A 26,848-nucleotide genomic window follows, 5' to 3' on the forward strand; every position below is an offset into this window, starting at 1 on the left:
ACGTTGGATGGCAGATACCACTTGGAACCCAGACGCGCAAAAAAGTCAGTTCTGTCAAGGGCTTTCTAAACAGTTAAAAGGTGAGCTTTCCAGTGTAGAAACTCCTAATGATCTTGAAGCCTTCATCCAACTATGTATCCGAGTTGATCAGAGGCTTACAGAAAGGAGGAAGGAGAGGCTGGGAATGTTTGGAAGTAATGGTGGCATGCGTTTCTCTGCTAGTCAATTTGGTCAGTAGTATCCAAGAGTTTCTCCAGATTCTGACACAGCTGAACCTATGCAGGTTGATGCAATTAAGAGATCCATTTCTTTTCAGGAGAAAGAAAGAAGACGTTCGGAGAACCTCTGTCTATATTGTTGAGACTCTGGGCATTACGCAGTTAACTGTCCTAACAAGGTTAGAAGAACAATTGCGGCGACTGATGTGATCCTGCCTGAACAAATCAACTCTATTACCCAGTCTATCTCCCCATTGAGTCTCAAAGAAAATAAAGTAAATTCTCCACTGTCTCATTTTGTCATCCCTATTAAAGCGGGAGTCCGCCGGGACTCCGCGTTTTTTTTTTTTTTTTTTTTTTAAACGCCAGCAGCTACAAATACTGCAGCTGCTGACTTTTAAAATAGTGACACTTACCTGTCCAGCGCGCCCGCGATGTCGGCACCCAAAGCCGATCTCTAGATCGTCTTGTCGGGTGCTGCCGCCGCCATCTTGGGTATGGGAATCAGGAAATGGAGCCTTTCGGCTTCATTTCCCGGTTCCCTACTGCGCATGCGCGAATCGCGCTGCGCAATAAGGATGGTCCCCGCTGCCTCTGGGATCTGTGTGTTTCCCAGCAGGCAGCGGGGCACTTGCGGAAAGGGGCGGGCACTTGCGGAAAGGGGCGTAATCTACGCCCCTTTCTGCAGAGAGCTATCCCGGAAGTGGGTGCAGAATACCTGTACTGTACAGGTATCTGCACCCCCCTCCCCCCTGAAAGGTGCCAATTGTGGCGCCGGAGGGGGGGAGGGTTCCGATGAGCGGAGGTCCACTTTAGGGTGGACCTCCGCTTTAAGCTTATTTCTGAGGGCCATGAAATCCCCTGCTCTGCTATGCTGGACTCTGGGGCTGGAGGAAACTTTATGGACATAGAGTTTGCCCACCGCAATAACATTCAAGCCAGAAATACATCTGCTCCTATTGACATGGAGACAGTTGATGGTTCACCCTTATCCTCAGGACCTGTTACCCATAAAACAGTTCCTCTGGTAACCCAGTTTGAGGCTGATCAGCTTTCAGTTGATCACATCATCCAAATTTCCTGTCATTTTGGGCATTCCTTGGTTCTCCACTAACATGACATCTGTATTGACTGACACCTCCCGTGATCGAACCTTACCACAACTCCCCCAATTCCCCTCCAAACCCAACCCCCAATAAGCAATGACCAGACTACGTTTGGAGTAAATGACCACCCGGCCTTGATTTTTTTTAACCAATATATATATATATATAACAATATAAACTTTTTCATAAATAACTTTATTAACATGTAAACAACTTTTCATTTGTATTGTATCATGGGTCATAAACATACCCAATCACCTACTGGTCACTGCACACTACATCAGTCATTACTCGGAGGCTATACCCAAACCAGTGCAGTGACCTACCCCTTTTACCCTTCGCAGTTAACCCCATGTAACCGGGAAGTACAGATCCAACCACCACCATCACCATGGATGGGTACAAACATATTCTCTACCTGCACTACTTAACCTCCTCAACTGACCCCCAACAATTGCCCACCCCAGTACACAAACCCCCAGCAACAACCCCCAAAATAAAGGGAGGGTGGGTAAGAATCTTTTCCTCCTTCGCTCTCCGACTGCCTATGGCTTCCGCTTGGCTTCCCGGCGAAAAGCCTGGCTCCGCCCATGGCCCCTCCTACCTGTCCTCCCTTAAAGCGGCCCCACTTCTCTACTTAAAATGGGGACAGTGCAGTCATAGCAACTGTCATGCCGTCCCTGCGCTAACAGCCTGCGGCTGCCGCTCCGTGGCCTTCCTTGACATCTGTATTGACTGACAACTCCCGTGATTGAACCTTACCACAACTCCCCCAATTCCCCTCCAAACCCGACCCCCCCCCCATAAGCAATGTCCAGACTACGTTTGGAGTAAATGGCCATCCGGCCTTGATTTATTAACCAAAATATATATATAACAATATCAACTTTTTCATAAATAACTTTATTAACATGTAAACAACTTTTCATTTGTATTGCATCATGGGTCACAAACATACCCAATCACCTACTGGTCACTGCACACTACATCAGTCATTACTTTAACCTCTTGACCTCCAGACGGAATCTCCTGTCTCGGAGGCTATATCCAAACCAGTGCAGTGACCTACCCCTTTTACCCTTCGCGGTTAACTGGCAAGTACAGATCCAACCACCCCCATCACCATGGATGGGTACAAACATATTCTCTACCTGCACTACTTAACTTCCTCAACTGACCCCCAACAACTGCCACAGCTCGAAAGGTGGTAAAGCCTTACCCTTTCGAGAATTGCCCCACGTACAGCCCACGCTGAATCCCCTCCTGAAGGCCCAACGCCCACAGGTCTGTCCCAACATCATTTAAATGTACCCCATCACTCCTCAAATGCCTCTAAGTCTCAAACTCCAACTCCCAATGGCGAATAGCCAGACCCCCATTCCTGATAAAAAATCTACTCACTTCCTTATTAACTTTTATCCTGGCCCTGTCCACCTGGCCCTGTCCAAAAAGGTGGACAGGGCCAGGATAAAAGTTAATAAGGAAGTGAGTAGATTTTTTATCAGGAATGGGGGTCTGGCTATTCACCATCGGGAGTTGGAGTTTGAGACTTGGAGGCATTTGAGGAGTGATGGGGTACATTTAAATGATGTTGGGACAGACCTGTGGGCGTTGGGCCTTCAGGAGGGGATTCAGCGTGGGCTGTACGTGGGGCAATTCTCGAAAGGGTAAGGCTTTACCACCTTTCGAGCTGTGGCAGTTGTTAATAAATCAGCGCCCACCTCCACGATGTCCTGCTAATCATATCGGACCACACCAATACCATCCCTGGGTAAGAAGCTTTTAACCGAAGAAATACGCACTTTATGTCCATGATGAGGTCCCTCATAGACCTCACCCCCATGTCATTGCCCCCCACATGCAGAAGCAAGACATCTGGCGGCCGGTCCAGGCGAGAGAATCTATGCACCTCACCCAAAACCCTGTTCCACCGCATACCCGGGACCCCAATCCACCGAATTTGCTCCTCATCCCTGGGTATCTGAAGTTGTCTGCTGTTCGGCCGAATGTCAGCTCTCTTTGAACCCCAAAAAACATATGAATGGCCCAGAATCCATACCAGGCCAGCTTCATAACCTGTAAACAAGAAGAATTAGATACACAGAAGAAAACCATACTTCCGCATAAACAACAACACCCCAACCCCTCCCATCCAAACAAACCTCAAGCCATCAGTTGTGGACGAACATACAGCTTAAACCACTCTGAATCCCACCTCCCAATTCTCCTAACCACCTCCAAACTCAGCCTGGCCCTGGACGCCTCGCTAGCCGCACCAATGCGGAAGGATTGGGATGAAAAATTCTGCGGATCGAACCCCGCCGCCACCGCACACTTCTTAAAGACTGCACTGAACTGAAATTTAGACAGGAAAGAACCATCCGCATGCATGAAAAAGGGTCCCAGGATCCACGGCCTCAGGTGCAAAAAAAGCCTCCACTGCCCTCACCAGGCAGATGCCGCTCTCGTCTATTTTGCCCACCTCCATGAGTACCCCTTTTGCCTCCTGGTCCATCTTGGACCTTCTTAACCAAATCCTAACCACAGTTTTGCCCAGCTAAACCTTACCCACCTCCAGACCCCAATGTTTGTGCCTGGCTGGGCAAAACAGTTCCCCAATCCTGAAACCCCCGAAAAAGATCAGGGAAAAAGCCACCCGAAAAAGGACTTGCTCATACAAAGAACTACAGACTGTCCCTACCATGCGACACAGGCTTCGGAGCACCTTAAAGGAAACTGGACGCCTCCCATCCCTCTGCCTATGTGCCTTCCGGTAGCCCTTTACCGCCTGCCGCAGCCAGAACTCCTTAGTGTAATCACATTGCCCCCCAATTTAAAGAGAAAGGCCAACCCCGCAAGCTTTTTGTTGATAGAGGCTGCCGAAGCCCCCTGTTCCATAGCTTTGCTAAGGAAGTAGAATACCGCCTGAGCCATACCCGCATCACCCAGGGGCCATGCCGATTGCTGCTAAGCACTACGACCATTCCTGCCATACCCTCCAATAGGCCTTCCAGGTAGCCCTGCTCACGGACAATTCGATCAACCTTGTGGAGGCTCCAACGCTATGCCACAAATCCATGCTGGGCAGCTGATCCCGTGACTCTCTGCCTCCGGTGCCAGACCCTGGACCCTTTCCCACTGAAAAGGAGACAGGGCGTCAGCCAAAGTGTTGTCAACCCCCGGCAGATGCACAGCATAGATGAAAGCATTCACCTGCAAGCAGCGGAGAAGCAAATGGTGTAGAAGCCTGACCACCGGCCCAGAGGCCGCCGTCAGCCGATTGACCACTTGCACCACCCCTAAGTTGTCGCAATTGAAGCGCACCTCCAGGTTCTGAAAAGACTCCCCCCCAGATTTCCATGGCCACCACAATGGGAAATAGCTCCAATAGAACCAGGTTCTTCAAGAACCCGGCCTCCGCCCACTCCGAGGGCCAATGTTTCGCACACTATTGTCCTTTAAAGTAGGCCCCCCGAAGCCCGTGGACCCCGCGGTATCTGTAAACAATTCCAGGTCCCAATTACTAATTGTCATCCAAGTAGTGAATGAACGAGGTGATGCCCGACACAACCCTAACCACCCACTCCAAAAAGGAACTGAACTGTTCGAAAAGGGCACATGAAACTGAACAACCCATGGACAGGCAGCGGTCCACATAAAATTCCCCTTCCCAGGTGCACCTGAGGAGCCGAAAAGGTGCACTTGTAAGAGTCGGAAAGCCAACTCGATGTCAGACTTAGCCATCAGCGTCCCTTGGCCATAACGCCAGACCCACGACACAGCTGCGTCGAAGGAAGTGTATGTAACTGCACACTCCTCCGGCGCAATGGCGCCGTTAACCGAGCCCCCCTTTCGGGAAAAACAGGTGGTGGATCAACCTGAACTTGTTGGGCTCTTTTTTCGGGACAATGCCCAACGAAGAGACCACAAAGTTAGGGAGGGGCGCCTCCCGAAACGGGCCAGCCATACGTCCCAACGCGACCTCTTTGCCCAACTTCTCCGTCACCACCGCCGAATGTTGCAAAGCCAACTTCAAGTTCTTGGCTAAAGGTGGGACCGACGTCAAAGAACACGGAATCCGGCACCCCGAAGTAAACACCGCCTCCAACAATTGCGCTCCCGCCCTGTCGGGGTACCTATTGAGCAAAGTCCTTTCACCCGAACCAGAGTCGTCCCTTTTTTGAGCAGAATCTCCAGGACACCCTTTTCCTTTCTTAAAGCATTCTGCAAAGGCGTGTGACCCACCGCAGCCAGAGCACATGCTTAAATCGACAGTTCGATCCAAACCTGCACATGCCCTCGTTGAACTGCCAGCAATAACCCATTGCTTTTCGGTCAGTTGTCCTGAGGTCGCTGAACCCCCGACCCCGCCTAAAAAAACTGGCTAGGAGCCCTCGCCGCTGTCATCAACTTCATCCACAAGCTAATGTCCTTGTGGTCCCAGCGAAGCGACGATCGGACAGCCATCCTCTGCCGAAATTGCTTGTCGTAGCAGAGCCATGCCGTCCCACCGTATGTCCTGTGCGCCTCACTAATGGCCTCCAGATACACGAAGAGCGCCGAGCAATGTTCCGGCGTCTTTTCTCCCACGACGCTCGCCAAAATGGCAAACGCCTGCAGCCAGTTGGAGAAGGTACGGGGGATCAACTTGTACCTCCGCTTCTCCTCGTCCTCCATCTTCCTCTCCTCCGGCTTCACCCTATCCAGGTTGAATTTCTCCAGCGGTAACAGGGTGAAAATCTCGACGTACTCACTCTTCCAAATCTTTTCCTTCACCTCAGACTTCAAGTGAGCTCCCAGTGGGCCCTCGAAGCAGACGTACACCTCACTCTTCGCCGAATTCGCTAACCTCACCAGGTCTGCGCCCTTCTCACCAGTCTTCTCCGCAGTCCCCTCCGCCGTGGGGGCAGCTGGTGCCGTCGGCGTTTCCACCTCCGTAACCTGCGCCCCAGGAGCCACCGAGGGTGATGACACCCCACCAGACCTGCTGGCCGCGGCAGCAGCCGAGACATTGGCCTGTGTCCACGCCTGGGCCTGCCCACTTGCCACCCCCCCTCAAACCGCTGCACCAGCTCCTTGAGGCCCAGTAACAGTCCCCCGGAGCCCTCCTGTCCCACATTTGCCCCCGAGACATCCGCCGGCGGGGGGTGGCCTACCGACCCAGTAGTCCCGACCCCCCCCACCCACAGCCGGCAACCCATGCGAACCACTCCGACCCAACAGATCATGCAACAAAGAAGAAAAAATAAGAGAAGGGTTACACTCACCGGGCTGCCCAGGACCATGCCTCACAGCCGCCTCCCGCGGACCCACCGCTGACTCCCTTCCTCGATCCTCGCTTCCGTCAGACTCAGACAATTCGCCCTCCGATCGGCCATTCTCCCCAGCCCGCAGAGTTCCAGCAGTGGGATGTCCGGACAAGCCAGCTCCAACATCCACGGGCCTACAGTGCTGAGCTCTGGAGTCCTGGCCCCCCCTCCCGCCAGCCCTGCCCCCGCGTCCTGAAGAAGGGCTCCTGCACCTCCTGTCCCGGCGACACCCCTCCAGTAATACCTCCAGGTTCCTGGCTTGCAGCCCGACCCCTGCTAGAGCGCCTGGGACTGGGGGCCACCCCAGCAGGGCGGACCCCCACCCGCTGGATCGCCAACCTCCTGTGATCTGCATCCACCGCCCCCTCAGTAGCCACCCCCTGATCCAGGCACTGATGCTGTGCAGGGGACACTGACCCCTGAGAGGTTCCGGGTCCCTCCCCCACTGTCCCCTGTCCTCTCCTCCTGGCCCCATTCCTGGCAGCATACCTGCTCCTCCCCTCCCCTGATTGGGTGGAGGCTGGGTTGTCCAGTAGAGGTGTCCTGGGTGTTGTACCGGCCGCCTGTGGTGGGGTGGCGTGTGCCATACTCTGGGGGCCCCTCCCGCCTGCCTCTGGGCGGAAACGCTCCAGTGGCCTGGATTGCCACGCCCGAGGAGTCATTGCCGCTCGCTGCCGCATCGCGTTCCACCACCTTGCCCGCTATCTGAACCTGCAGCCATGCGGCACCTTCTTTTCCCAAAGCCTCCCTGAGTTGTGCTACAAAACCGGGGGACGCCATTGTGGGCAGTCAGAGCGGCGAGGGATGCGTCTAATCTCTTCCTCCTCCACTCTCCGACTGCCTATGGCTTCCGCTCGGCTTCCCGGCGAAAGTCTGGCTCTGCCCATGGCCCCTCCTACCTGTCCTCCCTTAAAGCGGCCCCACTTCTCTACTCAAAACGACGACAGTGCAGTGCAACTGTCATGCCATCCCTGCGCTAACAGCCTGTGGCTGCCGCTCCGTGGCCTTCCTATCCCTCTATCAACTGGGGAACAACTGGGGAACAGTGGACCAATCAATCTGTGGCTGGTGCCGTCAAAGCCATGGTAACCCTAAAATAACCAGAAAAATGGGGGAAGAAATCACGTCCAGCCGAAGATATTCCAGATAGAGATGGCCTTGCGGGTTCGCCTGGCAGTTGGTTCACGGCAAATTTTGCTTGTTTGCGATTCGCCAAACCGGCAGACTTCTGGCGCTGTTCAAGGCGGCCATATTTGTTTACATCGTGAAGAACTTTCATGTGTCATGGGGTACAGGACAGCCAATTGAGACATTTCAGCACATGGACAATTGGACATACCCCCTACCTTATAAATAGACCTGATCTGGCGGCCATTTTACATTCTGTCATTTGTCAGTGTAGGGAAAGGACGCTGTGTGGAGCAGGGACAGTCAGTTTAATCACTAGCTATTACTATTAAGTCCACAAAAGTCCTTTTAAGGACTGGTATAGGTGTACAGTATATAGGGTTGTAATACACTTAGAATATACTTTCTTTCAAAGATACAAAGTATATTCTGGTGCACTGCTGCTAACTGCTGTGCTGCTGAGTGCACTGCTGACCAATTCTGCAGCTGTCTTTTGTCACTGTAGGTACAGGACGCTGTGTGGAGCAGGGACAGTCAGTTTAATCACTAGTTATTACTATTAGGTCCACAAAAGTCCTAAAAGTATATGTGTACAGTATATAAGGTTGTAATACACTTATAATATACTTTCTTTCAAGTATATTATGGTGCACTGCTGTGCTGCTGAGTGCTTGCTGACCGATTCTGCAGCTGTCTTTTATCAGTGTAGGGACTGAGGGACAGTCTGCAAATCACTAGCTACTAGGTCCACAAAGGTCCTTTTAAGGGATGGTATAGGTGTACAGTATATAGGGTTGTACACGTATAATATAATTTCTTTCAAATATAGAAAGCATATTATACTTGACTTCTGTGCTGCTGAGCTGATTGCTGACCAATGCTGCAGCTGTCTTTTATCAGTGTAGGGACTGAGAGACAGTTTGGTGTTTGGATCAGAGACTGTCTGCAAATCACTAGCTACTAGGTCCACAAAAGTCCTTTTAAGGACTGGTATAGGTGTACAGTATATAGGGTTGTACACGTATAATATACTTTCTTTCAAAGATACAAAGTATATTCTGTATGCTCTCTATCATGGTGCTGGTGTGGTGTCAGTGCTCTCTATCTCAGTGCTGGTGTCAGTGCTCTCTCTCTATCTCGATGCTGGTGTCAGTGCTCTCTATCTTGGTGCTGGTATCAGTGCTCTTTCTCTATCTCGGTGCTGGTGTCAGTGCTCTCTATCTTGGTGCTGGTGTCAGTGCTCTTTCTCCATCTCGGTGCTGGTGTCAGTGCTCTCTCTCTATCTCGGTGCTGGTGTCAGTGCTCTCTCTCTATCTCGAGGATGGTGTGGTGTCAGTGCTCTCTATCTCGGTGCTGGTGTCAGTGCTATCTATTACGGTGCTGGTGTCAGTGCTCTCTATCTCGGTACTGGTGTCAGTTCTATCTATTACGGTGCTGGTGTCAGTGCTCTCTATCTCGGTACTGGTGTCAGTGCTCTCTATCACAGTGCTGGTGTCAGTGCTCTCTTTCACGGTACTGGTGTGGTGTCAATGCTCTCTATTTTGGTGCTGGTGTGAGTGCTCTCTATCTCGGTGCTGGTGTCAGTGCTCATTCTCTATCGTGGTGCTGGTATCAGTGTTCTATCTCAGTGCTGGTGTCAGTGAGGGGGATAGCAGTGGAGAAGCCAATCAGCAGGCAGTGCCAGCACCATGGCTGAGGATCAGCACTGGACTGGCACATCCGGACCACCGCAGTGGAGCCCTGCATAGGTGGGAGTAAGGGCCGGGCAGAGGGAGGGGCTCAAGCACAGGTCGGCATACTGGGACACTGGCACAGGACTGTGCTGCCCTGACTGTGGAACTGATCATCTCCTGCACCCCCTTCATGGCCTGACCTTGCCTCTCCTCCATGGCCTTCATGCACTCTTGAATTGTCCAAATTTCACAGATAAAAAAAGAATGCTTGTCGTTGTCGATCCCAGATTCACTGAATACTTTTGTTATGTGAGTGTCCATGTGGTGGGACAATGTGTGCACAGCTAGTAAGTATTTTGTGGCTGAAAATATGGCTTGGAGGATTTTAAGGTTCGCCTGCCATTAAAGTCAATGGAGTCCGCCGCAAACTTTGCGGTTTGCAAACTTTTGGCCGCATTCGCGAAACGTCTCATTGGATGTTCGTCCATCACAAATTTCATATGGTCTGCTTCGTTTGGTGGCCAATATGAGGGCGTTATCATGGGTTATGGGACCCGAGGTTGGTGTGGAGCCATCTGCCAGATGAACGGTAATTGCCTGGGGCTTCATGCATAGTGGGATTCCATACTTTTTTGAGAAATGGATGTCAATAAAGCAGCTGCAAGCCCCAGAGTCAATAATGGCTGCTGCTTGGATTATCCTTCCCGATATCTGCAAAGAGAGGCAGAGAGTGAGATATGAGGATTTAACAATGTATGGTGAAATAGATAGGGGTTCGATCCACTTACTTGGCCTAATGGAACATCCCTGAAGAAAGTGACCTGCTCCACCACAATACAGGCATAGATTGCTCAGGCAACGGCATTGTCGCTCTTCGGGTGTGAGGAGTGCACAAACTAAGCTGAGTTGCATCGGTTCTGTGTCATGAATTGGGGTTGATGCGTGGGTCTCAGGGGCTCTCAGGTGGGGAGTCATGGGTGCTCGTGAGACATGCATGTGGGACGGGCCATATTGTTCCCTATAACATTCTCTGAGTCTACGATCAAGCTGAATAGCCAACTGAATTGTAGGTTCCAGTGTATCAGGAATCTCCACTCTTGCTAATTCGTCTTTGAGGGGCTCAGACAGGCCCAAGCGAAACTAATGGCACAAGGCAGCGTTGTTCCATGCAGTGTCTGAAGCCCAGACACTCCTTGCGGAATTCTGTTATGTAGTCATCAACTAGATATTTCCCCTGTTGTAGAGAGGTCAACACTGTTTCAGCCGTGGTGGTTCGTTGCGGGTCATCATAGAGGATTGCCATGGCATTGAAGAAAGAAGACAGTGAGTGCAGTATAGGACTCTCCCTTTCCAAAAGCGAACCCCTGAGAAGCGTTTCGGCATAGGATCCCGTGGTTCAGGAGCTGGAGTAAAGATGGGCTGCTCCATAGCCATAACAGGTGGTTCCGCAGAGTTTAGAACTGAGGGATTGGCCATTGCAGTCAGCCGACCTTCTAGATGAAAGTACCCCTCTTGTATGGACTTCAGACACAAAGGCCACTTGTTGGCACAGGGCTTTGAAGGCAGGAGAACCCCCCTCAGTCTCAGACATGGCTGGATTATTCTGTCCGTGTGCCACATACCTGATATGAGACCGAAGTAGTGGGGAGGCCTCCCTTGCACTTCGGGTCCTTGAAGCCTCTGGAGATGGAGACAGAGATTTGGTGGGACACGAGTGGCACAGGTGCCAGGGGTGCTGAACACCGTGCAAGCCTTAGTCCAAGATCCGAGCTGAGGCCAAGTCTAGTTGGGCAACGAAGTATAAAAGGCTTAATCAGAAGAAGAATGGTCGAGATCCAAACCGAGGTCAGTTCCAATCTGGCAGCTAAGTACAAAAGGGGCAAAGAAGTAGAATGGTTAAGGTACAAATCCGAGGTCAAAGGCAAGCAGCAATCAAGAGTAGTCAAATAGGTTTCCATGTCACAACAAGTTCAGACAGATCACACACTGGCACAGGAACAAGGGGGGACCGAAGATAATACAGCAATTTGGCAGTGTCTGGGCTGAGCTTATATAAGGAAGTTTAGGGCCACTTCCTTTGCGCCTCCTGGGCATTTTCCCGCCTTTTTCCATCAGGTTGATGTCACTTCCTGTGTGCCTCCTGGGCATTTTCCATGCCTTTTTCCATCAGGTTGAAGTCACTTCCTGTGTGTGTCCTGGGCATTTGCCTGTCTTTTTCCATCAAGACTTCTGTGCAAGTGCGAGTTAGCGCACTAAGGCATCCTTGGCACATGCTCAGTTGGCACGGATTTCCTCCTGTGGCAATGCGCCATTGGTGCATGCATAGTAAGTCCAGATCTGCAACTAGGCCTGGGTGAGGAAACAAGCAAATGCACCGGACTACATCACACTCCATGGGCTTTGAGTTTGAGAGATGCTTGGCAGTAACGTGACCCCACTCACTACACCACCAACACTGGGGATGCCCACAGTTTCCACTGGGGCTTTTCAGACAGGGCCTTTCAGCAGGGACTGACCCTCTGGCCACTCTTGCAAGCCTCTCAAGACTTTCCCTCTTGGGCTTTACCAGCAGGCTGCAGCCACCGTTTGACCAGGTTGGTTAGGTTATACATTTGAGAGCAGGGAGATTCCTCTGAATTAAAGCTTCAGCTATGTACCCGCTGTGCCCTCACTTAGGTTGTGACTTCCAGACACAACAAGATCTCAGCTTTTAGTTTATCATAATCTCAGGCATCCTCAGTGGAAAATTCAAAGTTAGCAGTAGTGCAATAAGCGCAGCCCAGGGGTCTTTTGGCCAGGCCTGCCCCTCAGCAGTTCTCTCAAAAGTACATAAGAAAGCCCCCACATCATCCTGGGCTGTCATCTTTTGCAGAAGTGACTCTTGGTACCTGTCAAGGTGTCACCAGGGGACCCAGTGGAAATACTAGCAGTCTGGGGGTGGCAGCTGCTATAGCACTTCTGCTAAGGCCTGTTGGTCTTTCTCAGCTGAGCTGAATCAGCCACTTGAGTCTCTGTTGCCTGAGCCAGGGCAGTTACTTGAGCCTTCATGCTAGTCAGCTGGGCAGCCAACAGTTTATTGGTTTCTTGTGCAGCAGCCAGCATTTTATTGGTTTCTTGTTGCTGTGCATCAGCATGCTTTAAAGCCTGTTGTTGTTTGACATTATTTTGGAGCAAAGCCCTTATCAAGTCCTCCATGTTTCAAAATCAATATTACACTGCAGTGCCCTATGCCTTTAAATGGTATAGACTAGGGATGAGCTTCGTGTACGAGTCGAACATACGTTGGACTCAAACATCGGCTGTTCGCCCGTTCGGTGAATTCCGAACGTTATGGGCCGTTCACGCCAAATTCGTGTGGCGCTCACGGCCCACAATGCACTGCGGTGGCGCAGTGCATTGCTGGCTCATGATTGCCCAAGCATGCACTGTGACCCCGCATGCTTGGCCAATCACAGCGCCGGCAGCGAGGAGAGCCATGATTGGCCACAGGCAGGATGCCTGTGGCCAATCATAGCTCAGGCTGTGTAGTACACGCCCCACACTATATAAGGCCGCCAGCGCGGCGGCCTTGTGTAGTGTGTTGGCATCTGTAGCAGTTAGTGGGTGTTCTGTGTACCTTCAACACAGTATACACCGATCGTTATCGGCCAATTTTTCGTTCTTGCTCTTCTGTAGTGGTTGTTGTCTGCGTGCCCTGACCGCAGTATATACCGCTATATTCACCTATATAGCTAGCGATATATCTATCTTTTATAATAGAGCTTGCAGTCAGTGTTAGGAGCTTGTGCGTGCTGTCTGCGTGTTCTGAACCCAGTATACACCGCTATATACACCTATATAGCAAACTATCTTGCTCGTTTTAAATAGAGCTTGCAGTCAGCGGTAGGAGCTTGTGCATGCTGTCTGCGTGCTCTGAACCCAGTATACACCGCTATATACACCTATATAGCAAACTATCTTGCTCGTTTTAAATAGAGCTTGCAGTCAAATTATACAGGGGTGATAACCCTTCCCTATGTTTTCCAAAAAGCTTAAAAATAGTATTTTTGACTGGAGCTACACTTTAAAAATGTACCAGTTGAAAATTACAAACAGATTCAACTTAACACAACAAACCTACACAGTCCCTGTCTTGTTTTCACCGCCTGTATACTGCTGTTCTGAGTATATAGAGCCTGGGGGCCACACGTATTTCCTTTTTTTAATATGGGTACGGGGTTCCCGTTAATATGCGTACAAGACCCAAAGGGGCTGGTAATGGGCAGGGAGGGCTACCCATGCCATTTTTCTCAATGATTTTCAACCATATTGCAGGAACCAGATATAACATTAAAACCGCAAGCAGTTTTAAATGACGTTATTTCCGTTAAATGTCATTTAGTGCAGGGACTGCTCTAAACACGGGAAACACGTGGCACTTCACAGGCATACTACAGACACCCCCCAGGCATGATATTTAAAGGAATATTTCACTTTTTTTCACTTTAATCGTCATTAAAATCAATGCTCTCGCCAAAACGGACATTTTTAAAACTTTTTTTTGCATTGACCCATGTCCCCTGGGGCAGGAGCAAGGTCCCCAAACCCTTTTTAGGACAGTATCTTGCATATTAGCTGTTAAAATTAGCACTTTTAATTTCGAACGTTCGAGTCCCATAGACTTCAATGGGGTTCTAATGTTTGTACGAATTTGGGGTCCGTTCGAAAGTTCTGGTGCGAACCGAACCGGGGGGGTGTTCGGCTCATCCCTAGTATAGACACAAACTTTCACAGAGCTTCATTGCAGTTTTAACATCAGGTACACAGCAGAACCAGAAAACTTGCCTTTCAGCGTGGATTAGTAGAGGAATTGCCCAGATCTGAAACACCAACTGTGGGGTTCAGCTTCAACTGGAGAGCTCGCAAAGAGGTGTAGCAATATGGACTACAATCGTAAAGTACCATGCCCTGCAGTGTTTCAAAGCATTGCCTGTCCCTCTAGTGATCAGTGTTTCAGGTGAAATCATATTTTTTTGCCAAACAAAAGGGATGGTGGGATGAGTAGTTCTCTCATCCGATAATTGCTTTGCATGATTATGTGCCTGAACTACATATCCCAGGAATATTTGCTGCGATTAGGGCCATTCGCGACAAATTCACGTGGCGCTCACGGCCCACAATGCACTGCAATGGCACAGTGCATTGCTGGCTCATGATTGGCCAAGCATGCACTGTGACCCCGCATGCTTGGCCAATCACAGCGCCAGCAGCGAGGAGAGCCATGATTGGCCACAGGCAGGATGCCTATGGCCAATCATAGCTCAGGCTGTGTAGTACACGTCCCAAACTATATAAGGCTGCCAGCGCGGCGGCCTTGTGTAGTGTGTTGGCGTCTGTAGCAGATAGTGGGTGTTCTGTGTACCTTCAACACAGTATACACCGATCGTTATCGGCCGATTTTTCGTTCTTGCTCTTCTGTAGTGGTTGTTGTCTGTGTGCCCTGACCGCAGTATACACCGCTATATTCACCTATATAGCTAGCGATATATCTATCTTTTATAATATAGCTTGCAGTCAGTGTTAGGAGCTTGTGCGTGCTGTCTGCATGCTCTGAACCCAGTATACACCGCTATATCCACCTATATAGCAAACTATCTTGCTCATTTTAAATAGAGCTTGCAGTCAGCGGTAGGAGCTTGTGCGTGCTGTCTGCGTGCTCTGAACCCAGTATACACTGCTATATCCACCTATATAGCAAACTATCTTGCTAGTTTTAAATAGAGCTTGCAGTTAGCGGTAGGAGCTTGTGCGTGCTGTCTGCGTGCTCTGAACCCAGTATACACCGCTATATCCACCTATATAGCTAACTATCTTGCTCGTTTTAAATAGAGCTTGCAGTCAGCGGTAGGAGCTTGTGCGTGCTGTCTGCGTGCTCTGAACCCAGTATACACCGCTATATACACCTATATAGCAAACTATCTTGCTCGTTTTAAATAGAGCTTGCAGTTAGCGGTAGGAGCTTGTGCGTGCTGTCTGCGTGCTCTGAACCCAGTATACACCGCTATATCCACCTATATAGCTAACTATCTTGCTCGTTTTAAATAGAGCTTTCAGTCAGTGTTAGGAGATTGTGCGTGCTGTCTGCGTGCTCTGAACCCAGTATACACCGCTATATCCACCTATATAGCTAACTATCTTGCTAGTTTTAAATAGAGCTTGCAGTCAGCGGTAGGAGCTTGTGCATGCTGTTTGCGTGCTCTGAAAAAGACGGACCGCAAAACAAATTATACAGGGGTGATAACCCTTTTCCAAAAAGCTTAAAAATAGTTTTTTTGACTGGAGCTACACTTTAAAAATGTACCAGTTTGAAATTACAAACAGATTCAACTTAACACAACAAACCTACACAGTCCCTGTCTTGTTTGCACCGAGTTTCCTGATTTATTACTCTACAGTGATATAAGGATGTCTGGACCAAGAGTGTCAGGTGGGTTGGAATGTTCACCAGGTCATGGCCCTGCAGACAATCAAATAATTCCAAGCAGTCCCTTAGGGGGCTGTGCTACAGAGGTAAAAGGGCTTCCTGCCTGTGTTTATTGGTCAGCGTGTACAGCACACAGTCCAAAAACAAAAGTCTAGACAAACAGTTTTAAGCCTCCTGGCTAGTAAATAGACCTCACTGGGTCTGCTCCAGTCCTGCAGACATGTTACCCCACAGCCTGCTTGTCTCTCTTCTTAGCACTAACCCTGATTAACCCAGGGAAGACAAATTATACCCCAGGTGGGGGGCAAGGTGTGGTCAGTGCTTAACCCCAAGCAATGAAATCAACAGTGTGCTTCAGATTGGTAATAAGTGTTCGTTAAACCATGAAGGTGTATTGGCAAATATGGAGTATAAGCCAGGTGTATAAGCTAAAATGTTTGTAGCTTATTGTTCATAATATAAAGTTTAAAACATTATTAGTCTGTACTATACCATGCTGGAGATGTGTAGGAATAGGTGGGCACCCCTTGCTTCTACCACCTCACCAAAGTACAAAAAAATTACTAAATAACCCCCCTGTTAGGCCAATAGTGGTCAGCACAAATAATTTCACCAGTGGACTGTTGGTTTACTTTGTTAAACCCCTAGTATGTTAGCTTCCATCATATATTACAGTCTCTAGTCACGTTATAAACATGCTAAAGCAATATTCCTGGGAGGATAATTACATGTGAGCATCCTTAGATGTTTCCTCATTGTATGTCTATTCCTAATGAGATAGTCCTTAGGGCCCCACAATATTTATTAATAAAAAATGGGGATATAAAGTGCCAACTTTTGCTTAACACTTAATTATTTCACTTTTCTGGATCAATTTTATCTGCAGCTAAAAGGCACAGCTATGGTCGCTAATTTTGCCCTGGTATATGAAAATGTAACTATGGGCTATTGGGAGGATGAACACATCTGGGCCAACACCCCCTTTGCCAAAAACATTGTATTTTACGGCAGATACATCAATTACATTTTGCTCATCTGGGAGGGTGTCCGGATGTGTTTGCCTCCTTTTTGGCCCATTGCAATGCCAAATCTTTTGGACTGTCCTTTACGCATGTTTTAGAACTTCATGAATTGGTCTTTTTGGACCTAGTCTTATTGTATCTCATAATGATCATACCATCATTACTAGAAATCACATCAAACCCACTGATTGCAATTCCTATCTTCACTTTTCAAGTTGCCACCATGCAGCATGGAAAATACATATCCATAGTGGCAAATTTAAATAGACTAAGGAGGAATTGTTCTAAGGAGGAAGATTATATTGTACAGGCTATCCTCCGATAGTTGATACAAGAGGCTTTCAACATACACATGGAACCATCTTCCAAGAGAATTAGAGCCACATCACTAGATAGGAATCCAAACGCAGTAAGGTTCATCATGACTTAAAATTATCAATATAGATTGATCTCCAAGATCATTCCTAAACATTATAGCATTTGAAGGTTAGAGCAGATATTAGGTTCAGTCTTGCCATCCACCCCTCAGGTCACCTTCAGGAGGGCACGAACTATAAAAAACACGTTGACTCCTTGCAAGTTACAGGCCATAGATAAGAGACCCAATTCAGATTCATTAGATCCTATTTCGATACCTGTTTCATGTAGTCACCAGTGAATGTGTGTTTTCTTGCATGGCATGAGAGTCTCCCTCCTGTTTCTGGGGTGTCACCCAAGGCTCTGTTGTGGCATAACCAAAATTTCCCCTCCTGGTGGGGTCGTTTGTGGGTTACCAATTTATCACATGTTTTTCAGAATAATATTTTTGCCTCTTCTGAGGAGTTGAAGGACTGCCACACTTTTCTTTCTAGAAACTGCTCTAAATCTTCCAGTCCCACAAACCCCAGAAGAAGGTCTATTGGGAATTTTGTAATGATTTCATAGCATTTGCATTTGTACTAATGCCTGGATTCTGCTCTGTTTGCTTTTCTATTATGCTTGCAAGGTTATTTTGTTAAACTGGAAAAATGCTGCCTCACCATCATTACAGCAATTCTATTGTATAGTGGATGCTGATATACCTATATTTAAGTTGATTTACAAGAGATGGGTCTACCCCAAGAAGTTCTCTAAAATTTGGCAGCCCTTGCTCAAAATTTCATATTCCTTTTGGGGAGATATTACTATGTATCTAATGTCTTCTTCCCTCATTTAAACTCTGCTGCTGTTCTTCAGTATAAGGGGACTAAGTCATTTTCTGGATTGGTTTTCAAATGCCTGAGAAAGAGAGGGAGGAAAGCAGTACTGGTTTGGGTGTGATTTCTTGAGTGTGTGTTTTTCATATGGTGTCTTTCCATTAAGGTTTTTTTTTTTTTATTTATTTGTTTTTTTTCAACATTATGTTTTGTCTGCTATATAGTTGTCTCACTTGGGCTCTGTGTAGCCCTTTTCTGCACTTCTTTTGTTATTATCGTTGGTCATGTACGCCTGTAATGTTGCTATTTAACATTCTTTACTGTTGTACGTGGTTTCTTATGTGAAAATCTTAATTAAACACCTTTCAAAAATGATAGCAATACGGATACTGACCTCCATCTGCCTGGCTGTCTTTGGTACATACTTTCTGAGGTGAAGAAGCCTGCAGATCCTGCAGATCCAGAAAGTCAGTGTGTTTTCACAATTTCTAATCTGCATATTGTTCCAATCCTATGATCCATGAAGAACTGAAGCTGGGGGATTAGCATATCAGCCAGGGAACTACTTTTTGTAGAATGAGAGGTCAACTATGACAACCCTACACCTTCCCAGCACAGGTTTCTATGTTGTTTAAAAAAAATCCGCAATGGTTACTCCCTACTCACAGTATCCCTTTAATTTCTAGTCATTGGATGTGAAATTTCATAAACCATGTTTGAGAAATTAAACAGACAAAGAAAAAAATATAAATCAGTAAATGTAAAATTCTACTTACTCAGCACAGCAAAGAACTGATCTTGCATCAATGCTTGTCATATTTACAGTACCTGCAGATAATGTGAACACTCCTCCAATGAGAAGATCACCCTCCCGATATAAAATAATTTCATCATCTGGGCACCCCAACTGGAAATCCTTTATTGGTGGTGAACGCTGAGCCTTGTTTATGAATAATGTCATCCACAACACAATCCAAAAGAGCCAAATTTTACAGAAGTTCAATGAAAAGGGATAGTTGATCATTCTATACATGTAAAATAACAAACACTCCTTCATTTTATACATCTTGAATGTACAGAAAGGCACTGAATATCAATCAGTAACGTGTTCACTGTACGTTAGTGACAACGTGATCATCTCCTCTCCCCTCTTTTTATACACTTCAGTTTGATAGATTTCTCTTTTTTTTAATATGATTCTTTTTTCTGCATCGACTGTTTTGGTTGCCAAATGCATCCTTCTAAAGCAGTTTTTTTTTACAATTACATACAAGTTTGAATTTCTTTAACAAAGCCCTATACATTTTTTTTAAATATACAAACTTATTTCTTGTGTTGCAGTTATACTCCGATTATTTAATGGTCAGTGTCTCTCAATCTCATGTGTTGAATTTGATGCTTCGGAGAATGCCGTGGGTTCCATACTGTCACACCCCATTGCCTTCTTTTCTAGGAAACTCAGCTCCGCGGAAAGGAATTACGATGTGGGAGACTGGGAGTTATTGGCCAAAAAGACAGCCCTAGAAGAATGGCGTTACTTACTGGAAGGAGCAGCTCACCTCATTTTGATCTTTACCGATCACAAAAATCTTGAGTACCTCAGAACAGCCAAACGATTAAGATCTCGTCAAGCCAGGAGGGCACTATACTTTTCCCATTTCTCCTTCCATATCACCTACAGACCAGGTTCCAAGAATGGCAAGCCTGATGCATTATCTCACATGTACCCAGAAAAAGAAGAACCTCACCAAGCAGACACAATCCTGCTGGCCCAAAGTTTTCTGCTAATACAAGTAGATCTGATCACCCAGCTTAAACAGGCATCCGTGAGGGATGTTCTATCACCGGGTGTTTGCTTCCAGGAACAAGTACCCCAAAGTCTGCACCCCAAGATCCTTAGCCTGTGTCATGACTAGGGATGAGCCGAACACCCCCTCGGTTCGGTTCGCACCAGAACTTTCAAACGGGCCAAAAATTCCTGCAAACTTTAGAACCCCATTGAAGTCTATGGGACTCAAATGTTCAAAATAAAAAGTGTTCATTTTAATGGCTAATATTCAAGATATTCTCCTAAAAAGGGTTTGGGGACCTGCCCCAGGGGACAATTAATTTTTTTAAAAATGGCAGTTTTTTCGGGAACACTGATTTTAATGACGATTAAAGTGAAAAAAAAAGTGAAATATTCCTTTAAATATCATGCCTGGGGGGTGTCTGTGAAGTGGCACATGTTTCCTGTGTTTAGAACAGTCCCTGCACAAATTTACATTTAACGGAAAAAAAGTCATTTAAAGCTGCTTGCGGTTTTAATGTAATATCTGGTTCCGGCAATATGGATGAAAATCATTGAGAAAAATGGCATGGGTAGCCCCCCCTGCCCATTACCAGCCCCTTTGAGTCTTGTACGGATATTAATGGGAACCCCGTACCCAAATTAAAAAAAAGGAAAGGCCCTATATACTCAAAACAGCAGTATACAGGCGGTGCAAACAAGACAGGGATTGTGTAGGTTTGTTGTGTTAAGTAGAATCTGTTTTTAATTTTGAACTGGTACATTTTTAAAGTGTATCTCCAGTCAAAAAATCTATTTTTAAGATTTTTGGAAAACATTTTTTTTCTGCCATCCGTCTTTTTTCATCTCACTTCCCGTTGTCTCCTTCCGTTTGCAAGTAGGAGTTTGTAAGTTGGATCTTTCAAAGTAAGGGCCTGCCCTATATGCTCTGCAAAAATGGGGGCCTAATGTGTTGGTGTTGCCACAACACTGTAAGCCCTCAAAGTGACTCTTGGTGGGCACTGGAGCGCCCTGCTGTGAACGATTATATCAAGAATTGTTATTACATGCCATTGTTGAACAGTGGTAGAAAAAATGGGCCTTTGGTGGTTGTGGTGGTGGTGCTGGTGCCACAACAATATAAGTCCTCACAGTCACTCTTAGTGGGCACAGGAACGGGCCCTGCCGTGAAATATTATATCAAGAATTGTAATTACATGCCCCTGTTAAACAGGGGCTGAAAAATGGGCCTTAGGCACTGCTTGCTGGTGCCACAACACTGCAACCTCTCCCATATACTCTAGTTGGAGTGCATGAATGAGCCCTGCTGCAAAGCATTGCAACAATTGCATTACACGTCCCTGTTAAACAGGGGCTGAAAAATTGGGCCTTAGGCACTGTGCTGGTGCCACGACAATGCAACCTCTCCCAGATACTCTAGTTGGAGTGCAGGAATGAGCCCTGCTGCAAAGCATTGCATCAACAATTGTAATTACATGCCCCTGTTAAACAGGGGCTGAAAAATTGGGCCTTAGGCATTGGAGCTGGTGGCAAGACACTGCAACCTCTATCATATACTCTAGTTGGAGTGCAGGAATGAGCCCTGCTGCAAAGCATTGCATCAAAAATTGTAATTACACGCCCCTGTTAAACAGGGGCTGAAAAATTGGGCTGGTGGCATCACCCAGAACCAAAAATGTTCTTCCAAGATATCAGCGGAGTATATCAGGAGGAAGAGGATAGTCAGTCAACATAACAGGACAGTCACTCAGCATCAGCATAGGCAGTCTTGAAGGGATGTGACATTTAAAAAAAAAAGTATTCGGTTACATCAGCTTCAGGTGCTTGGTAGCTGGTGGTTAGGGATGAGCTGAACACCCCCGGTGTTAGGACCTGGGCTTGAACCTGGGACCTCTGGTGTGTCTGGCAGTGACTCTGCTTGCTGAGGCACCTGGGATGCTGGACAGCTCCTTGGACAATTCCTTGAATGATCTTGTCTTGAATCTTGTTTGCCTTGAACCTTGAACCCTTTGCTCCTTCCATGAACTTCCTGATTTAAGCCATGTCTCTGCACTTCCTGGTTGCCAGAATATTGTGCCTTCACCAGCCAATATCTTGCTCCTATCTCTCCTGCTGCCGACTGTATCCTCGCTACAATTCGTTACCGACATTTGGCTTGTTCCTGGACTACGCTTCTGCTGAATCCCAACCTGCAACTATTTGTTACTGACTTTTGGCTTGTTTCTCAACTACACTTCTGCTTGATCCCTACCTGCTATATCTGCTACCAGACCCCCGGCTTGCTCACCTCCTGGTGGGGCTATCCTGAGGACCGCGACCTGGCACTAACATGCAGCCAAGCCCATCTCCACCTTTGGGAGCTCTGGTGAATACCGGTTAGTGCTTAGACCCCGCACCTCAGGTGAACCCGTGTCATCAGCCAGGGTAAAATGTGTGAATATCTGCTCTGCTGCTATAGCTACTGACTTCTGAGCCTGACTCCAGATCGTGACAGAATATTCTGGCCAAAAACATGGAGGCCGTTGTAGCAGCTGTCGTGGCTCCTCTCAGGGTTCAAATTGCTGAGTTACAGGCATTTTGTGTTGACTACCAGGAAAAATTTTCTGAGTTACAAATTGAAGTGAAAGGTCTAAAAGAGGAAATCCTTGATCTACACAAACAATTGCGAGATTTTCATGCCCGAGATACTGCTGCCATAGAAACAAATGCACGAATGCCCCTACCACTCAAGTTTAGCGGAGACCGCCGCCATTATAGAGGATTCCTTAATCAATGTCGTATATACTTTCAGATGTAACCTGCTGCATTCACTTCTGACAGGAAAAAGGTGCTGTTTATTATCAACCTCCTGACTGAGGAAGCCTTAGCCTGGGCCTCCCCTTATGTGGAGAAAGATGATGTCTTCCTGGATAATTTTGATTCTTTTGTGACTGCGATGAACCAAGTTTTCGATGATCCTAACCGCTGTGCTACTGCTGAGGCAAAATTGCACAATTTACGGCAGGGAAGACGCTCTGTTGCAGAGTACACAACTGAATTCCGACGTTGGATCTCAGATACCAATTGGAATCCAGCAGCACAAAAGAGTCAGTTCCGTCAAGGACTCTCGGAACAAGTAAAAGATGAGCTTGCCAGAGTAAAAAGTCCTGATGACCTTGAAGCTTTTATTAAATTATGTATTCGAATTGATCAGAGACTTACTGAAAGGAGAAAGGAGAGACTGGGAATCCTAGACAGGAATGGTGGCATGCGTTTTTCTACTACTCAGTATCCTCCTAAGGGTCCAAGAGTTTTTCCTGAACCTATGCAGGTGGATGCTATTAAAAGATCTATTACTACTCAGGAGAAAGAAAGACGACGTTCAGAAAACTTTTGTCTTTATTGTGGAGACTCTGGACATTACGCAGTTAATTGTCCAAATAAAATTAAAAGAACAATTGCAGCAACGGATGTTACAGTATCTGAACAAATAAACTCAATTTCTCAGTCCATCTCTCCTTTGATTCAGGAAGCAAATAAAGTTAATTCTTTATCAACTCATTTTGTCATCCCTATAAAGCTTATTGTTGAAAGCAATGAAATACCTTGCTCTGCTATGCTGGACTCAGGGGCTGGGGGAAACTTCATCGACATCGAATTTGCCCAAAGTAATAACATTCAAATAAGAAATAAACTCACCCCAATTGATATGGAAACTGTGGATGGCTCACCTTTTGACTTCAGGCCCTGTTACCCAGGAGACAATCCCACTTAAACTCCTAACTGAAACTGACCATCAGGAGGCTATCAGCTTTGAGCTGATTACATCACCCAAGTTCCCTATTATCCTGGGCATTCCTTGGTTCTCTATCCATAATCCCTCCATCAACTGGGAGACACGTTCTTTAAGCTTTACATCTGACCATTGCAAGAAACATTGCAAAGAATCTTATCAAATAAGCCCTCCACCAACCCAAGATTTACAAGCAGTTTTGGCAACTACCCAGTCATACGACAAGCTACCTCCACAATATCTTGAGTTTCGGAACGTTCGTGATAAAAAGAACGCAGATCAGCTGCCTCCTCATCGCTCTTATGATTGTCCCATTGAATTGCTTCCAGGGGCAGAAATACCATTTGGTCGTCTTTATTCTTTATCAGAACCTGAACTGAAAGTGCTCAGGGAGTGGATTAATGAGAATCTTGAGAAGGGTTTTATCAGACACTCAACCTCTCCTGCTGGCGCAGCCTTATTCTTCGTGACGAAAAAGGACTCCACCCTGCGTCCATGTATTGACTACAGAGATTTAAATAAGATCACAATTAAGAATCGCTATTCACTCCCACTGATTCCAGAAATGCTTGAGAGACTCCGCTCTGCCAAGCTCTTTACCAAATTAGATTTACGGGGGGCATATAACCTTGTCCGCATTTGTCCCAGAGATGAATGGAAAACTGCTTTCAGAACCAGATATGGACATTTTGAGTCTTTGGTCATGCCCTTTGGGCTTTGCAATGCTCCTGCAACTTTTCAACATTTTATTAATGATGCTTTTCGAGATTTGCTTCATCAGTTTGTAATAGCATATTTGGATGAAATTCTCATTTTCTCTGATACTTTGGAAGAACACCGCAAGCATGTCTGTATTGTTTTTGAGAGATTAAGGCAAAATCAACTTTACATAAAATTAGAGAAATGCGAGTTTGAACAAACTCAGATCCAGTTCTTGGGATACATAATCTCTTCTGAAGGGGTAAGCATAGATCCCGATAAGATCAAAGCTGTGGTGGATTGGCCCGCCCCTAAGAATGTTAAAGAGATACAGCGATTTGTTGGATTTGCCAACTTTTACAGAAGATTTATAAGGAATTTCTCTAAGGTAATTGCTCCAATCACACAGTTGACAAAGAAAGGGGTGCCCTTTTTGTTGTCACCTGAGGCACAGGCTGCCTTTAGTAAACTGAAAACTCTCTTCACCTCTGCACCACTACTGGCACATCCAGATCCAGAACTACCTTTTATCGTAGAAGTTGATGCTTCTAATTCTGCTGTGGGAGCTATCCTTTCTCAGCGAATGGGAGAAAAAATGCAGCTTCATCCTTGTGCTTATTTCTCTCGACTGATGTCTTCAGCCAAGATGAATTATGACATTGGAAACAAGGAGCTGCTGGCAATTAAGGAAGCATTTTCTGAGTGGAGGCATCTGCTGGAAGGAGCTAAGCACCCTGTAACCGTTCTCACCGATCATAAAAATTTAGAATTTATTAGGTCTGCTAAAAGGTTGTCATCTAGACAAGCACATTGGACCCTTTTATTTTCCAGGTTTAATTTTGTTATTTCATACCGCCCCGGGTCAAGGAATGGTAAGGCTGATGCCCTATCACGGATGTTGTCTGGGCCTCTCCAGGAAAGCACCTCTGAATGTACAATCCTGCCTCAAAAGAACTTTCTAGGGGCCATGAGTTCGAAGACATTTCTTAATCTTCTCAAGGAGGGGTATGAGAATGACCCACTTCTTAATAATCTTCCTAAGGACATTAAAGGGGTTGTAAAGGTTTGTTTTTTATTTTCTAAATAGGTTCCTATAAGCTAGTGCATTGTTGGTTCACTTACCTTTTCCTTCGATTTCCCTTATAAATGTTTTTGCTTATTTTGCTTATAATAACTCTAAACATAGTTCCACATCCCAAAGCCCATTTTTCTTAAACACCGGGTATCATCCAGTTTTTATTCCTGATCTCCCCATCTCAACTTCAATTCCTGCTGTTACCAAAAGACTAACTTCATTACATGAGATCCAGGAGAAATTGACTGATACATTGAAGGAGGCGCAGGAATATTACAAGAAGGCTGCTGACAGACATCGTAGGTCTATTCCCACTTTTCAAGTAGGTGAAAAAGTTTGGTTATCTACCAAAAATTTAAAAGTTCAAGTTCCATGTGCTAAGTTGGGTCAAAAGTTTATGGGACCTTTTGAGATTTCTGCTCAAATCAACCCAGTCACTTTTCGCCTAAAACTTCCTGACAATATGAAGATTCACCCTGTGTTTCATATATCACTACTCAAACCATTTCATGAAAATACTTTTTCTGGAAGAATTCATCCTCCTCCTCCTCCACCTGTTGAGGTACAGGGTGAAGAAGAATTTGTAGTGGGAAAAATTCTTGACTCCAGAATCTCTAGGAACAAATTGCAATATTTGGTTCAATGGGAAGGATATGGGCCAGAAGAAAATTCTTGGGAGCCTGAAAAGAATGTTCATGCCTCTAGATTAACAAGGGAATTCCACCAGTGGTTTCCTCAGAAACCTGGCCCTAAGACATCCAGGGGACATCCTGGGAGGAGGGGAGAACTGTTGGGCCTTAGGCACTGTGCTGGTGCCACGACAATGCAACCTCTCCCAGATATTCTAGTTGGAGTGCAGGAATGAGCCCTGCTGCAAAGCATTGCATCAACAATTATAATTACATGCCCCTGTTAAACAGGGGCTGAAAAATTGGGCCTTAGGCATTGGAGCTGGTGGCAAGACACTGCAACCTCTATCATATACTCTAGTTGGAGTGCAGGAATGAGCCCTGCTGCAAAGCATTGCATCAAAAATTGTAATTACACGCCCCTGTTAAACAGGGGCTAAAAAATTGGGCTGGTGGCATCACCCAGAACCAAAAATGTTCTTCCAAGATATCAGCGGAGTATATCAGGAGGAAGAGGATAGTCAGTCAACATAACAGGACAGTCACTCAGCATCAGCATAGGCAGTCTTGAAGGGATGTGACATTTAAAAAAAAAGTATTCGGTTACATCAGCTTCAGGTGCTTGGTAGCTGGTGGTTAGGGATGAGCTGAACACCCCCGGTGTTAGGACCTGGGCTTGAACCTGGGACCTCTGGTGTGTCTGGCAGTGACTCTGCTTGCTGAGGCACCTGGAATGCTGGACAGCTCCTTGGACAATTCCTTGAATGATCTTGTCTTGAATCTTGTTTGC

The 26,848-nt window shown here is 46.7% G+C and overlaps 1 protein-coding gene across 1 annotated transcript in view; it reads right to left on the bottom strand.

Annotated features, from left to right (window-relative positions):
- LOC143976208 (vomeronasal type-2 receptor 1-like) overlaps positions 1–19,211 on the bottom strand; it is a 59,043-nt gene extending 39,832 nt beyond the window's left edge. The window contains exon 1 of the mRNA XM_077478628.1: positions 18,871–19,211. Coding sequence (XP_077334754.1) covers positions 18,871–19,160 — 290 coding nt within the window. The 5' untranslated portion in view covers positions 19,161–19,211. The remainder of the gene's footprint in view (positions 1–18,870) is intronic.
- Between the last annotated feature and the right edge of the window lie 7,637 nt (positions 19,212–26,848).

This window comes from Lithobates pipiens, unplaced genomic scaffold (assembly GCF_037356315.1).
Source record: "Lithobates pipiens isolate NorthernLeopardFrog02 unplaced genomic scaffold, aLitPip1_a1.2 Scaffold_13, whole genome shotgun sequence".
Classification (NCBI taxonomy): Eukaryota; Metazoa; Chordata; class Amphibia; order Anura; family Ranidae; genus Lithobates; species Lithobates pipiens.